This window comes from Pan troglodytes, chromosome 20 (genome assembly GCF_028858775.2).
Source record: "Pan troglodytes isolate AG18354 chromosome 20, NHGRI_mPanTro3-v2.0_pri, whole genome shotgun sequence".
NCBI classification, from domain to species: Eukaryota; Metazoa; Chordata; class Mammalia; order Primates; family Hominidae; genus Pan; species Pan troglodytes.
This window is the reverse complement of record NC_072418.2, coordinates 46,944,212-46,959,929: the sequence shown is the minus strand read 5'-3', so window position 1 is coordinate 46,959,929 and position 15,718 is coordinate 46,944,212. Positions and strand designations below refer to the sequence as shown.

The 15,718-nt window shown below is 40.1% G+C and overlaps 1 protein-coding gene across 16 annotated transcripts in view; it reads right to left on the bottom strand.

Annotated features, from left to right (window-relative positions):
* Positions 1-15,718, bottom strand: part of ZNF230 (zinc finger protein 230) — a 61,781-nt gene that overhangs the window by 12,858 nt on the left and 33,205 nt on the right. For 6 of the 16 annotated variants that reach the window (XM_063801841.1, XM_024351432.3, XM_063801843.1 and 3 more), the window contains 5 exons: positions 12,116-12,215; positions 10,546-10,634; positions 8,984-9,110; positions 8,724-8,816; positions 2,339-4,572 (listed from right to left, as the gene is read on the bottom strand). In XM_063801841.1, the coding sequence (XP_063657911.1) occupies positions 3,191-4,572; positions 8,724-8,816; positions 8,984-9,110; positions 10,546-10,634; positions 12,116-12,215 (1,791 nt within the window). In that variant the 3' untranslated portion in view covers positions 2,339-3,190. Of the gene's footprint in view, positions 1-2,338; positions 4,573-8,723; positions 8,817-8,983; positions 9,111-10,545; positions 10,635-11,214; positions 11,296-12,115; positions 12,216-13,652; positions 13,770-15,718 lie in introns of those variants that run through there. The other 10 variants (XM_063801845.1, XM_063801844.1, XM_063801848.1 and 7 more) reach the window with 5 other exon arrangements.

The window sequence follows — 15,718 nt, the reverse complement described above, 5'->3', positions numbered from 1 at the left end:
CATATATACACACATATATACATATATGCATATATACACATATACACATATACACATATATACACATACACATATATACATATATACACATATACACATATATACATATACACACACATATACATATATACACATATATACACATATGCACATATATACACACATATATACACATATACACACATATATGCACATATATGCACACATATACACATATACACATACATACATATATACATATATACACGTATATACACATACACACATATACACATATATACATATACACACATATACACATATACACACATATATACATATACACACATATACACATATATACATATATACATATGTACACACATATACATATATACACATGTACATATGTACACACATATACATATATACATATGTACATATGTACACACATACATATATACATATGTACATATGTACACACATACATATATACATATGTACATATGTACACACATATATACATATGTACACACATATATACATATATACGCACATATATACATATATACGCACATATATACATATATACATATATACATATATACACGTATATACACGTATATACATATATACACATATATACATATATACACATATACACACATATACATATATACACACATATATACATATATACACATATACACATATATACACATATATAAAGAGTGTGTTGTTTAGTTTCCACATACTTGTGAATTTTCCACTTTTCATGATGTGATTGAATTTCAGCTTTTGTGATCTAGATTATAATTGGAAAAGACTTTTATGGTATTAAACTTTTGAATTTATTAAGATGTTTTATTGAATTTATTACAATGTTTTCAGCCTGTAGTGTGAGAAAAATTACAAATTATTGTTGAATTTATATTGTATTCAACCAATGGAACACTACACAAAGCCACAAATACTAAGAATGCAACTTCGGAATAGAGGAGGAGGGGAAGACAGGAACCAAGTGTGAACAGATATTATCAAAATAATGCTGTGAACTGCAGTATTTAGTGTACTCTGCATTTCAACTCAGGTGTCCCTGAATTATTTGTAGATTTCCTCTCTTAGATACAATTTAAAAACATCGCATTTGCTCCTTTTAATTCATTTAACACATAGTGAACACAAAGTGATAATCAGTGTTAAAGTTGTGAAGATGCAGCAGAAAACACGTCACTGACATTCTAGTGGTAATCGACTTTGATATGTTCATGATTAGTTTTGTAAATGTATGAATGAACTCTTATTCTAAGGTCTGTCTCCTGAATAACTGTAACTGTCAAACTTTTGTTTGAAGCCCTACTGCACAACTTACAAGGGTTCTCCTCTATGACAGTCCCAGGACCACTGGGGTATGCTGAGCTATGGCTGAAACAGGCTTTAACTTAAATGTTTTTTCTCCTACAGGACTGGATGAAATGTATCATCAGCATGGATTCTGTGATAAATTACAAGATACAAACTCAAACGGAACTGCTTTCTATGTGCCTCATATTTTAATGTTTCTCCCCTTTGTGAATGCTTAGGTGAGACTGTAGTCATGAAAACTGAGTAAAGACTATTACACACATTACTGAGGCTTCTCTCCAATGTGGACATTCTGAAGTTGAAGACTTGATGCCTGAATGAAGCACATACCACCCTCCTCATACTTCCATAGTTTCTCTCCCGTGTGGAGCTTCTGAAGCATAATAAAATTCAAGTGATCCAGCAATTCTATTACTGGGTATATCCAAAGGAAAGGAAATTAGTATGTCGAGGAGATATCTGCACTCCCAGGTTCATTGTAGCACTACTCACAATAGCCAAGATAAGGAATCCACCTAAGTGTCTATCAATACGTGAATGAAGAAAAGGTGGCATATATACACAATGGAATCCTCTTTAGACATAACAAGGAAACAAAATTTTATCATTTGTGGCAACATGGATGAGTTTTCAAGGACGTTGTTAATATAAGCCAAGCAAAGAAAGAGAAATACTGACTGTCCTCACTCATATGGAAGTTTTAAAAAGTTGATTTTGTAGTAGAGAGTAGAACAGTGGATGTAGACAGGCAAGGAAGTGTAGGAGGCAGGTGAGATGGCCAAAGGTTGGCCAACAGATACAAAAGAGGTAGAGGGGAAGAATAAGTTCTACTGTTCTGCAGCACTAAAGGTGACTATCATCAACAATTATTTACAAATTGCTAAAAATGTTGTAGTCTCACAAATGCACCACACTGTAACAGTCTCTGTTGTGATGTATCCCCTGGAGTTCTTAATCTCACGTCCAATATGATTAAGAAGCACAGACACAAGGGTGAAATTGGAGTAAAAGTTTAATAAGTGAAAGAAAAAAGCTCTCCACAGTGGAGATGGGGATCCAAATAAGTTGCCCAGTATGAGGCTGGGGTCCGGGGTTTTTATGGACTGGGAAGGGGAAGGAATGCACTTAGCCTGCGGGCTGTCTTGGAGAAAGCGTGATTCAGCTTGGTCTGGGACCTTGGCCCGGGACCAATCAGGAACCGAAGTGATGATTCATAAGGGCTATTCAGCTTGGCCCGGGACCAATCAGGAGTTGAAGTGATTATTCCTAATGGCTATTCAGCTTGGCCTGGGACCAATCAGGAGCTGAAGTGATGATTTACAGAGGCTGGGCTTTTCCTTTTCCACAAAAGAAAGTGCCAACCTGAACCTACTGAAGCCCATTGTGTTCATGCCCACAAAAGAAGAAACTTTTTCCTGGGAGCCTGCTGATTATACAAAGGACAAAGGCATTTCTGTGTCTGGTCTTGTTCCCTTAACTGAGTGAGCCGGAGGTTTGTGCGAGTTTTTACCTGAATAGGCTGGAGGTTCTGCTATCTGTGCAGCCATGGGCATGTCTCCAGGCACAATCCCCTGTGCTAGTTCCCTTATCAGTGCCTGTAGCTTGATTGTCTTCCCCAGGCTGCTTTTTGTGTTATGTGGGGATGAGACACTGACCCGTTTGGCTGGGGGTCTCCAGGGACCCTTCCCTTGCTGTCTACCAACTCCTCTCAAATGGATTTTGAATTTTCCAACACAAAGAAATGGTAAATGTTTGAGGTAACAGATACACCAATTACACTGATTGGATCACTATAAATTGTATGCACACATTAAAATAGCACGTTGTACCCCATAAATATGAACAATTATGTGTCATTTAGAAATAATGATAAAAGTATATCCAGATTCAAGCGCCTCTTGTAGCGTCTCCCACAATCCTCACATTTGGATGGGTTTTCCCCACTATAGTCTCTCGGCTGGTCTTTACGGTATGTCCTGTGTACAAGCCTCTTTCCACAGTCCTCACATTTGAATGGTTTTTTCTGGCAGTGGAGTCTCTTATGATTCAAAATACTTGAGGCCCGGCTAAAGCTCTTCCCACATTCCTTACAATTATAAGGTCTCTCTCCCGTGTGGACCCTCTGGTGCAAGTCAAGATTAAACTTAGTAACATAGCCCTTCCCACACTCCTCACATTTATATGGCTTTTCACCACTGTGGGATCTCTGATGGGAAGACAGTTGTGAATTTGTATAAAATCCCTTCCCACATTCTTCACATCTGAAGCTTTTTTCTCCACTGTGGACTCGCTGATGGTTCAGAAGGCATGAGGACCATCTGAAGCTCTTCCCACATTCTTTACAATTATATGGTTTCTCTCCTGTGTGGACCACCTGATGCTTATAAAAATCTAGCCTACCAATAAAGCCTTTTCCACACTGCTCACATCTGTACGGTTTCTCTCCTGTGTGGACCATGCAATGCCTATTAAGTGCTGACCTCTGATGAAAGCTCTTATCACATGTATCACACCTAAATGGTTTTTCTCCTGTGTGAACCATGGAATGGCTCTTAAGTCTTGACCTAAAATAGAAGGTCTTACCACATATATCACATTTGAATGGTTTCTCCCCAGTATGGATTCTCTTATGTTCCTTAAGCTGGGAATCATGAATGAAGGCCTTCCCACATGCCTCACAAATGTAAGGTTTCTCTCCTGTGTGTAATTTATGATGAACATTAAGTGCTGATCTACGACTGAAACCTTTCCCACATTGCTCACATTTGAATGGTTTCTCTCCAGTGTGGACTCTCTGATGAGTTTGCAGATGTGAGCTTTGACTAAATTCCTTGCCACACACATCACACATAAAGAGTTTCTCTCCCACGTGGACTCTTTGATGAACATGAAGAGCTGAGATGTAACAGATGCTTTTTCCACATTCATCACATGTATAAGACTTCTCTTCTGAGTATAACTGCTGAGGAAGATCAAAGATGGGAACATCACTGAAGGACTGTTTACACTTCCCACCCTGGGAAGGTTTCTGTCCTGTATGAATTGTGGGTAGTCCTGCTTCAACCTGGGAGGGGACATCACCATTTTCAAAGAACTGAGAGTTATTTATGATAGAGTCCTGAGACCTGGTTAAGTCGTTTGCAATTTGTTCCCAGATTTGCTGGCAGGACCACTCTTCATGTGCTCCTGCTTCTGGAACAGACTCCAACTCAGTTTGGATCTTGCCTCCTATAAAGACACAGATTTAAGAGATGTGTACAGGTGAAGCCTTTATTCAGTGATCTCAAGGTTTCACACTTAGGACATGACATTAAACTTTAATGAATACAGAGAATTTTCAGTTTGTTTTCCAAGTACACCCTGATTTCTGGTTTGCATGAGGCCAATTCAGAACCACATCATGTCTCACGTGTGAAATCCTTGATAGAAATAATAGACTTAATTTAAAAATATGATATACATTTAACTTGTTACTATTTGTAATGAATTTCCTAGTCAGTCCAAAATCTTGCATGATAAATTATGAAAATAAAAATTTATGTACATAATGAAATATGAATCAAAAGGAACTTTAAGGAAAAGCAATAACTTAATCAACACTTTGTATATTTGTGTTTATGCTGTATATCCTTATAAAGAAGTTAAACTAGGCCAGGTGCGGTGGCTCAAGCCTTTAATCCCAGCACTTTGGGATTGATCACTGGAGTCCAGCAGTTCGAGACCAGCCTGGGCAATATAGCAAAACCCTGTCCCTACTAAAAATACATAAATTAGCCAGGTGTGGTGGTGCACTCTGTAGTCCCAGCTACTTGGGAAGCTGAGGTGGAAGAATTGCTTGAGCCTGGGAGGTGGAAGTTGCAGTGAGCCCTGGGTGACAGAGCGAGACCCTGTCTCAAAAAAAAAAAAAAAAAAAGTGCTGGATGCAGTGGCTCACACCTGTAATCCCAGCATTTTGGGAGGCTGAAGTGGGCAGATCACTTGAGGTCAGGAGTTCAAGACCAGCCTGGCCTTGAAACCCCATCTCTGCTAAAAATACAAAAATTAGCCATGTGTAGTGGCACATGCCTGTAGTCCCAGCTACTTAGGAGGCTGAGGCAGGAGAATTGCTTAAACCTAGAAGGCAGAGGTTGCAGTGAGCTGAGATTGAGATCGTGCCACTGCACTCCAACCTGGGAGATAGAGCGAGACTCTGCCTCAAAAAAAAAAAAAAAAAAAAGTTAACCTAACCAAAAAGAGGTTGGGACTTTGTCCTCAGCATCTGAGAGGTAATCTCTAGGATCCTGAAGTGTCATACCTCAGGAGAGTGTCTTGGTTGGCTTGAAGGCAATCACTGGATCACTCTGCATAGTGAAACAATATAATTTATGGTTGGAACTGGCAAATCCTCTGGGGGATTGGGAGTGGGAGATGCTCCTCTCCATGTCAGAAATAAGCAATGTGATTTAAGGTGGAGCTTTAGGTCACAGAGAGTTAGTGGACTAGGAGACTGACTAACCACCTAGGAATCATCAATCAATACTGGCTCTGTAATGGAGACCCAATAATTACTCTGGATCCCAGCACTTAGGTGAGTTTCTGTGACTGACAGTACTTTGAGTCTAAGTCATACCTTAATCCTGGGAATGTAACACATCCTACTCTCCCAGGAGAATACAATAGAAGGTCCGCATTTTGTTATTCTCATCTGGACCCTGTTTTATTTGGTTTTTCTCTAAGTATAATATACATGTTTTCCCTGTAAAAATCAGTCAGTGAGAATAAAAGTATTCAGTGAGTTCTGAGAGTTTAGAAAATTATTGAATGCGAAGGCAGTTTTGAAAACCTCCCGAATTTGCACTTGGTGTGAAGTGAGAGCAGTTCTCTGTAAAATGTCTCAGTAAATTTTGTAGTTGGTTGAACTCTGCACAACATTAAACATCAAACACTTCATAGTGTTTCTATGTACACATTCAAAGTATCCCTGCACAAGAATTTTGCACAGCATATGTAAAATACTTCATCTTACTTTTCTGTATTGATGTGGACAGTAACTTGGTTATCTGAAAGAGTACAGAGACACACAACTACAGTTTTGAGGGGAATCTGAAAGGCTGTCCTTCCAGGGGTCCACAAAGGGGGATGCTCCTGAGCAGACAATCAAAAATGTGAAGAATCACATGAAATGAAAAGAAAGCCTATGATGCAGATAAATAGGACTTTATAACTTTTTATATTGAAGACTACACATTAGTGAGCTATGAAATACAGTTAAACTCTGCAATAAACATTTACAAAAAAGAACTGGAATGTAAATTATCACAGCATCATGACAAGCAGGAAAGTGGTCATTCCATGAAATGCCTCCTAGAGTCACTCATACACATCTACAGGCATGAAAAATGTTTGTCCGGGTTATATTGAAATATGTGCTTCTTACTATGGCTCATGCTTGCAAAACATTCAAAACTTTGTCAGGATAATACCAAGTCCTGAATTAAGTAAATTCTTCCAATGGAAAGTTAAGTTGCAGAGGTTGAATCTTGGAAAGGATTAATAGGTAAGTGTGTACCTATTGGTATACAGTGGTACGTAGATATATTTAATATACTGTCACGTATAAATAAGAGGTCTTGGCTGGGCATGGTGGCTCACACTTGTAATCCCAGCACTTTGGGAGGCTGAGGCGGGTGGATCACCTGAGGTCAGGAGTTCGAGACCAGCCTGGCCAATGTGGTGAAACCCCGTCTCTACTAAAAATACAAAAATTAGCTGGGTGTGGTGATGGGCACCTGTAATTCCAGCTACTTATGAGGGTGAGGCAGGAGAATCACTTGAACCTGGGAGGCGGAGGTCGCTGTGAGCCAAGATTGCACCATGGAGCGAAACTCCATCTCAAAAATAAATTAATAAGAAATCTTTAAGGAGAAAGGAGAATCTTCAGGATGTTTCTAGTTTTAGAGGGCAGTTTCCCAATTCCTAACAGGTCATAAAGTTCACCAGTTCAAAATACAGCACTAAATCTATAAAAATCAAGAAAAAATTGTGTAAAATCTATATCCTTTAATGTTTTTGAAAACAAAACTTGTATGACATAAAGATGCAGAAATAGACACATTTATGAAGAAAGAGGACCAGAAATAGAGTAAATGTTCAGCTACATGACTTGTGTCCCCTCATCCTCATTCTTCCCCCTTCTAGTACGAAGAAGGAGGAAGCTGGGGCCAGTGAAGTGTATATAGACTTTGGAAAAGGCAAATGGGCTGCAGATGGGTAAATCTTTCAAAGGAAATGTAGCTGGAAATCCTCATTCAAAAAGAATTTCTTCCCAGATATAAATATGCTCCCTATGGAAAGCTCCAGGGTAAGTCTCAGGGAAGGCATCTTACTCAGTGTGGTCATAAAAACAATGCTTAGACGTTTCCACGGGACATGGGTCAATTGTACACACCTGAAACCAATCATGTCAAGGGAACCTAAGAAAGTCAGAACTGGATAAGCAGCCATCAGCAGGCCAAAAAAATTGTTCTGCAATATACAGTCAGCCTTCCTATTATGTTACACAGCAAGGGGGATTAAAACGGCAGACGCCATAAAGGTCACTAGTCACCTAAGCAGAAGGTAGGAAGATCATCCTGGTTTATGCAGGAGTGACCAATGCAATCACAAGGGACCTGAAAGGTAGAAGGCAGAGGCTTAGGAAGAGTGGCAGAGGGAATGGGATTATGGAAGAATGGTCAGAGATGCAAAGTAGCTGCCTTCGAAGATGGAGACGTGAAACAAGAGCCAGGGAGTGTGGACAGTGCCTAGACACTGGTAAACCAAAGTGAAGTTTTCCCTCCAAGAACATTCAGGCAGAAACAAAGCCCTAGGGATGCTTGGATTTTTGCCCAGTGAAATGTATCAAACTTCAGGCCTAAAGAACAGAGAGATAATAAATATTTTTGTTTAGTCCACTAAGTTTGTGGTCATTGGTTACCACAACAGGCAATACAGTGTCCTTGGCAGGACAGAAACAGCAGGGAAGAAATGTGGCTGGAAATGATGGAGAAAGATGGAAAGGACACACGTAGTCAGAGAGGCAGAATGAGATGAAGAGCAGACCACATAGGTCTCTAAGATGCACTTAAAGAGGTTGTAACATCAATAAAAATAAGAAGTTATAAAAGCTTTTGAGGAGAGGAATGACAATCTGACTTCCATTTCCTAAGGATCGCTTTGGCTGCCATGAGAACAGATATTAGGGTGGGAAGGGTGGGAACAGGGCCACCAACTGGAAGGCAGTTGTAATAATCCAGGAAGGAGATGTGGTCATTTACATCAGAGCAATGCAAATGGGCATGGACAGAAGCACAACAGGTGGGAGAGTCAGGTACAAGGACACACAGATGCTTAGTTCTCACCTGAATTCCCTTCTCTTTGGGTTGCTGTCCCCATCATCCAAAACTTTTCTTCCCTTAGGAAGTGGCAAGTATCTTGGTGGAACGGTTGATGCCCTGTGAATAGGTAAGGTCACGTGCTGAATCCCAACACATTCTGGGTAATATTTAGGCAAAATTTACTGGATATTTAGGTTCCCAATGCACACTCAAACTTGAACACTCTAAGGTACAAAACCACTCCTGAGGCCTGATGTTCAGACACAGAAGATGCCCGTGCTCACCCACTGAGAGCAGGTTCCTGAAGTTCTCCAGCATCACATCTCGGTACAGCTTCCTCTGGGCAGGGTCCAGCAGCCCCAGCTCCTCCTCAGTGAAGACCACAGCCACATCCTTGAAGGTCACTGCCTCCTACAACATCAAGAAGACATAACTTCAATCTTATGACCAAGGACTACTGGGGGAGAAGCGGCATTGAGCAGGGGAAGGGGATGAGTGGAAAGTTGCTCTCAATATTGAGGGATGTAGGTCAACTTAGAGATTTCCCACTCATTCTGCCTATATCCTGACAATGACACATACTGATTTTCCTGAACTCCACCAGAAGTGCAATGATGAAGTCTCATACATTTATTCTGTGCACTCATTGAGTCTACTTGTATGTAACCCTCTAGGACTCTACATGCTGCATCCTGAGCTACCCATATATAGGTTCGACACATCTTGCCAACTGCCCCAGCAACATTAAACAATTCAGTCCCAACTTTGTTGGGTCCTCCTCTCTCATACTCAAACCCTGGATGCTATTGCTTTTCTTTAGTATTTGCTAAACTAACAAGTTTTAGGTAACTGTGGGTAATTTTCAGGGTGGCCTTGAATCATTCTTTCTTGTGTATAGTTTTGAAGAATAAACATAGAACATGGTAGCAATGCAATGTTCCTGTCCTTCCTAGGGAAGATAATGTCTTGAGTTAGGGAGAAAGTGCCCAGTAAGTCGTATTGCCCCAGAGGTATATAACCTCGGGTGGGCTGCCTTCTGGGGTACCTCTGCTCTGGTGGAAATGGGGTCAAGATTCTACCCACCCCAGGACGTTTTCTTCAGCCTTGGATGGCCACCTCACAGTGTATCCTACACTTCTGTGCTCCCTTGCTGCCAATTTGTAGATAACAAATCTGCTTCACGTAATCTGTTGAGTGAGATCGTGTTCTGTCTCACAGGACTCACACAAGTTGGTAATCAGTGCACAGTGAACCTACTCCACAGTACCAGTGTGGACAGCTGAGTGGGACAGTTATGTAGTGTGTCCTCTACTCTCAAGGTACAAACCACAAATGTTAATTGCAGCCTTCAGTGTCCTGATCAGAAGCCAGAATGCATCATTGTACATCCTAAGGGTCTGCCCCTTCCTAGCTGTGCGGCCTTAGACATGTTTGCCTACAGGATTTACTTTCCTCTCTAAATAATAGTCCTTATTTGGCACAGTATTTTAAAGGATTAAACAAGGAAATACATAGCATTTGGAAACATCTGTGCCACTGTTTAATGAACATTAGCTGGAATCATTTTTACTGCTGTTACTAGCATTATCTATTTCATGGCTGCATAGTATTCCAGAGATCTGATGACCTACTTTTAGCTACAGTAAAGAATATTTAATTTTACATATTTTCCATTATCAATCCTGTAAAGAGCATCATTAAGTAATGATGTAGCAAGATGTAAGAACATCTTACTCTCTCATTGTTTAAAATAATAATTTCAAATGAAAATTAAAACGTCAAAAAATAAGCACATTTAGAACTGTGATCATATAACTGCATGCTTTCTTCCCAGTTTTTTACCTACCTCCATAATCTTTGAACAGAATACAAGTACTTTGCTTCTCTTTATCATGGCCAAGAGCAGGTTATAAGTATTCCCACAGTCTTGGTAATCTGATTTGGGGAACAAATCGTTCTATTATTCTCACTTATTTGATTACAAATCACTTTTCACTTTTCACACATCACTTTTCAAGGTTATTGGACATCTCTACTTCTCCTTTTACATTGGCCTTTTAGTGTCCTTTATTCCTATCTGTTTGGAGTTTTTCCTTTATTCTGTGCTCAAGGTTTTGATTTTGAATTTTATTTTCTTTAGGTATCCACGTGGCAAACATTTCTGCCCCAGGTCATTATTTCTTCTGGTAACATTGTGTGAGGCATCTTTTGCCATAAGGGATTTAAAGATTTTCTATAACAACTATGGTAATCAGTATACTTCAGTGCCTGGAGTAGATGCCATGTTATAGTGACATGTGACAAGAAGTTACACCAAGTAGGGACAGGGAGGAGCAGCACCACTAGGGACACCATCACTCCACAGGGCACTCCAGACATCCACACCACAGGGCACAGGTTGCTCAATGGAGAATTCTGTCTCTCTCCTTGTTTCTCTTTTTCACCTGAGCCGAATGGCTAACACTCCTGACCTTTGGTTGCCTGTGTACACCTGAGAAGGTTTCTCATATTTCACCTGTTCAAGAAGAAGAAGAGATCAGGAACCTCCTCATTCCGCTGCTCTGAGGAGTAAATGTAGTAACAGAACACAAGTGATTGGCAAAACTTAGTATCACTGGACATTTTAAATGAAGGCTTTCTACTGCTTTGGTTAAACTGCTTACTACATAAATGAATAAGAAGAGACCAGTAAATAAAGCACATGCAAAGTATGACTGAGACAAGGAGAACACAGAATCTAGCTCTTCCAGTGTGAAAACTCCAACAATATTTGTGTGGTGCAGCAGTTATATCCTTTTGTTCTGTGCCTAGTTAAAATATTCTATCTGCAAAACAGCCAATGTGGTACGTATCAAAAGTACCCTTTCAAAATTGAGCTAAAATGGCATATGGTTTTCAAAATTAATTTTGTGGGAAAAGGTTATATATAGGAAAGCTGTCACTGCAGTGTTGCTTAAAATATGTCTATGAGCGTGAGGTAGTTATAAATAAAAAGATATATCAATGTAATAGGAATATGATGTAACCATAAAAATGGAAGATTATATAACATATAAAAAGAGCACAGTTTACAATTAGATGTATATCATCAATACAAATACAGTTACGAATGTACATGACAAACAGCAAGATAAGATAAAAACAGATAATTTGAGAGAGGGGAGGTAAGGAAGTGGTAGCACTATTCATTTCTACTAATTTTCACACTCCATAAAATAAATAATGGTAACAAAACAAAACAAAGCAAAACCAAAAACCAAATGCAGTCAACACAAAAGAGATAAAGGAAGCACCTGGCACAAACAGGTCCCCAAATGCCTGTTTTCCCCTTGAGTCTTCTCATGACAGAGAAAAACACATGACAATATGAGTAGTGACATGGAATTTTAACAGCGAGAGAGGCACGCCCCCCTCACCTTGAATGTGGTCATTTTTCCTCCTACTTTGGGGAATTTGCAGACTCCTGGGTGATGCAGTTTGAAGGAAGGAGGAATCCTGCCTGAAACGTGCCACAGTCTGCAGAAAAAGAGAGATGTGTGTTGTGAATTAGCCCATGAACGATCACAGCAGCATTATTCATAATAAACCCAAACTGCACACAACCAAGATGCCTTCCTCTGGGTAAATGGATAGGCAAATGGTGGCGTATCCATACCATGGAATCTTATTTGGAAATTTAAAGGATGTTTCCAAAGCTCGGAAACATCATACTAAATGAAAGAAGCCAATCACAAAACCCATGGATTATACGATCCCATTTATATGAACCATCCAGAATAGATAATGGTATATAGAGAGAATATAAGTTAGTGGTTGCTCCAGATTTGAGGTGAGAATAAGTTTTTATTTTTTAAGAGATGGGGTCTTGCTATGTTGCCCAAGCTGGTCTCAAACTCCTGAGCTCAAGCTATACCTCCCACCTTGGCCTCCCAAAGTGCTGAGATTACAGGCATGAGCCACCGTGCCTGGCCTGAAAATGAGTTTTAACTGTAAGTGGGCACAAGAAGTCCAGTTAGGGGATGAAAATGGTCTAAACTGAATCATGATGATGGCAAAACCACTATGTGAAATTCCTGAAGATCACTGAATTGTACACCTGAAATTGGTGAATGCTATGATACGTAAAAAATACCTCAATAGAATTGGAAAAAATAATTGTTAGTTTACATGTCATTTAACTTAACAAGACTGAGTCCATATTGATAGAATATTTATAGTTGAAGAAACTAATAAATAAGTGGGGGAGAACTGGCAGTTCATTTTTATAGTGAATGCCCATTAATAATGTATCTCCCCAGAAGAAACTTGACAATTTCTTTTAAAAAGGTAATTTGATAGTGGACAAATCTGAAAGACATCATCTTGGCCAAATGAATGAAGTTGAGATCACCAATGAAGGGCCAAACCAACATCGTTTGGCCCTGTTATGTTACAATAGGAAGGAAGCCTTATCACTTTGGCAGTATCCGCACCAACAATGCATAAGGCCCAGAAGCAATAACAATGCATGATCTGAACCTAAACATGAGATATATCAGATAAATCCCAATGAACGTCTTTCTCCAAAATAACTTGCCTACACTCTTTAAAAATACCACATATATAAAGAAAAAGGCTGTGAAATCCTTCCAGATTAAAGAAGACAGAAATGTGACGAGTAAACACAATGCATATAATCAGACTTTAAACTGGGGTCAGGGTAAAGGGTGGGGTAGAAGATAGTTGTGAGGACTATAAATGAAAAAATTGAACAAATTTAATTATGGAACCACATATAACATGATGTTATGGAATATGCTATCTAGCACTATCTAATTATAACACTATAAGCACAATTAGTAGTTTTTTAAACAGATATCTAATATTTAATAAATATCATTTAATATGATATCTTAATATTGTCTAGCATGTTATGTGAGACCCTATAACCTGCCCTTTCTAAACACCTCTTACCAAGTCACCCCATGATCACCATGGAATGTGGGCTTCCTTGCTGCAGAAATCTACAATCGTCTCTGGTTACAGATATGTTCCTGGTAGTATTTGGCTGATGGCCACCAACAAAGCAAACTGGAAAAATGTAAACAATCGGCAAATTTGGGTAAAGAGTATATGAGAATTCCTTATACTATTTTTGCAACTCTTCTATAGCTTTGAAATGATATAAAAATGAAAGGTTTTCAACTATCAGGAAATAGTCATAAGGATGATAACAATGGGGGCTGGGCGCCGTGGCTCACACCTGTAATCTCAGCACTTTGGGAGGCCGAGGTGGGCGGATCACAAGGTCAGGAGATCGAGACCATCCTGGCTAACACAGTGAAACCTCGTCTCTACTAAATATACAAAAAATTAGCCGGGCGTGGTGGCGGGCACCTGTAGTCCCAGCTACTCAGGAGGCTGGGGCAGGAGAATGGTGTGAACCCGGGAGGCGGAGCTCACAGTGAGCCGAGATCGCACCACTGCACTCCAGCCTAGGTGACAGAGCGAGACTCCGTCTAAAAAAAAAAAAAAAAAAAAAGGGAATAATATTGGATGAGCATGACATAATATGGCAGTTTACTAGTTTATTCTCTATTAGCAGTATTTAAAAATTTCCATAGTTAAAGAAATATGGGAAAACACATTAAGATATTATAACAATTTTTTTAAATGCTTATAAATAAATATACAATAGACACAGAGAAAGACTAAAAAGAAACGGAGGAGAACTGGAAGTTCCATCTCTTGTATCAGACAGTTACCACCTTCACATCTTGGATTCATGGGTAATTTAAAACATGTTTTTTCCTCCTATTAATCTAATTTTAAAATGCTCCACAATGATATGGTTCCACAATACAAAATCCTTATAAAAAGTGAAACAGGATGTTGACAAATTTTTAAAAGACTCCTACAGAAGTCCAAGTCCATGAGCCTTGCTCTCAAGGTCCCTTCAATCAAGTCCTAACTCTCTTTCCCCACCTGATTCCAGCTAGTTCCTCTACCTCAATGAAAATGTATCCAAGGGATGATCAGCTCAGGCTCTGACCCAAACTGCCTAGGTTCCAGCTCCAGCTGTACCTCATTCTACTGGGAACTAAGCACCAGGTGTCTCACTCCCATATTTAAAATGGAAAAGAGCGACCGGGCGCGGTGGCTCACGCCTGTAATCCCAGCATTTTGGGAGGCCAAGGCGGTCGGATCACGAGGTCAGGAGTTTCAGACCAGCCTGACCAACACGGTGAAACCCCGTCTTTACTAAAAATACAAAAATTAGCTGGGCGTGGTGGTGCGCACCTGTAATCCCAGCTACTTAGGAGGCTGAGGCAGGAGAATCACCTGAACCTGGGAGGCGGCCTATTGCACTGAGCCCAGATCGCGCCACTGCACTCTAGCCTGGGCGACAGAGCGAGACTCCGTCTCAGGAAAAAAAAAAAAAAGAAAAGAAAAAGAGCAATACCTTTCCACAGAGCCATGGTGTGGCGTAAATGTATTTATTTCCATAAAGCCCTTAGAATTAAGTTACCAATTAAGGTTTAATTATTATCAACACCCATACCCAAGGACACATCCTATACACTCTTGGTTGAGGTGAACATCTCTGTAAAAGAAAAAACCGGCCCGGCGCGGTGGCTCACACCTGTAATTCCAGCACTTTGGGAGGCCGAGGCAGGGGGATCACTTAGGACCACAGGTTCGAGACCAGCCTGGCCAACATGGTGAAACCCCGTCTCTACTAAAAATACAAAAATTAGCCGGGCATGGTGACGCATGCCTGTAATCCCAGCTACTCCGGAGCTGAGGACAGAGAATCCCTTGAACCCAGGAGGCGGAGGTTGCAGTGAGCCAAGATCGCGCCACTGCTGCACTCCAGCCTGGGAGACAGAGCAAACCTCATTCTCAAATAATAACAATAATAAAAACAGACTAACAAAATAAATAACTTTTTTTAAAAAAGAGAAAAGCCAAAGACCACTCGTGTAGACAGCTTTGTCCTCAGTAGCCAAGTCCCTCCCTGCAGCTCTTTTAGAAAAGTC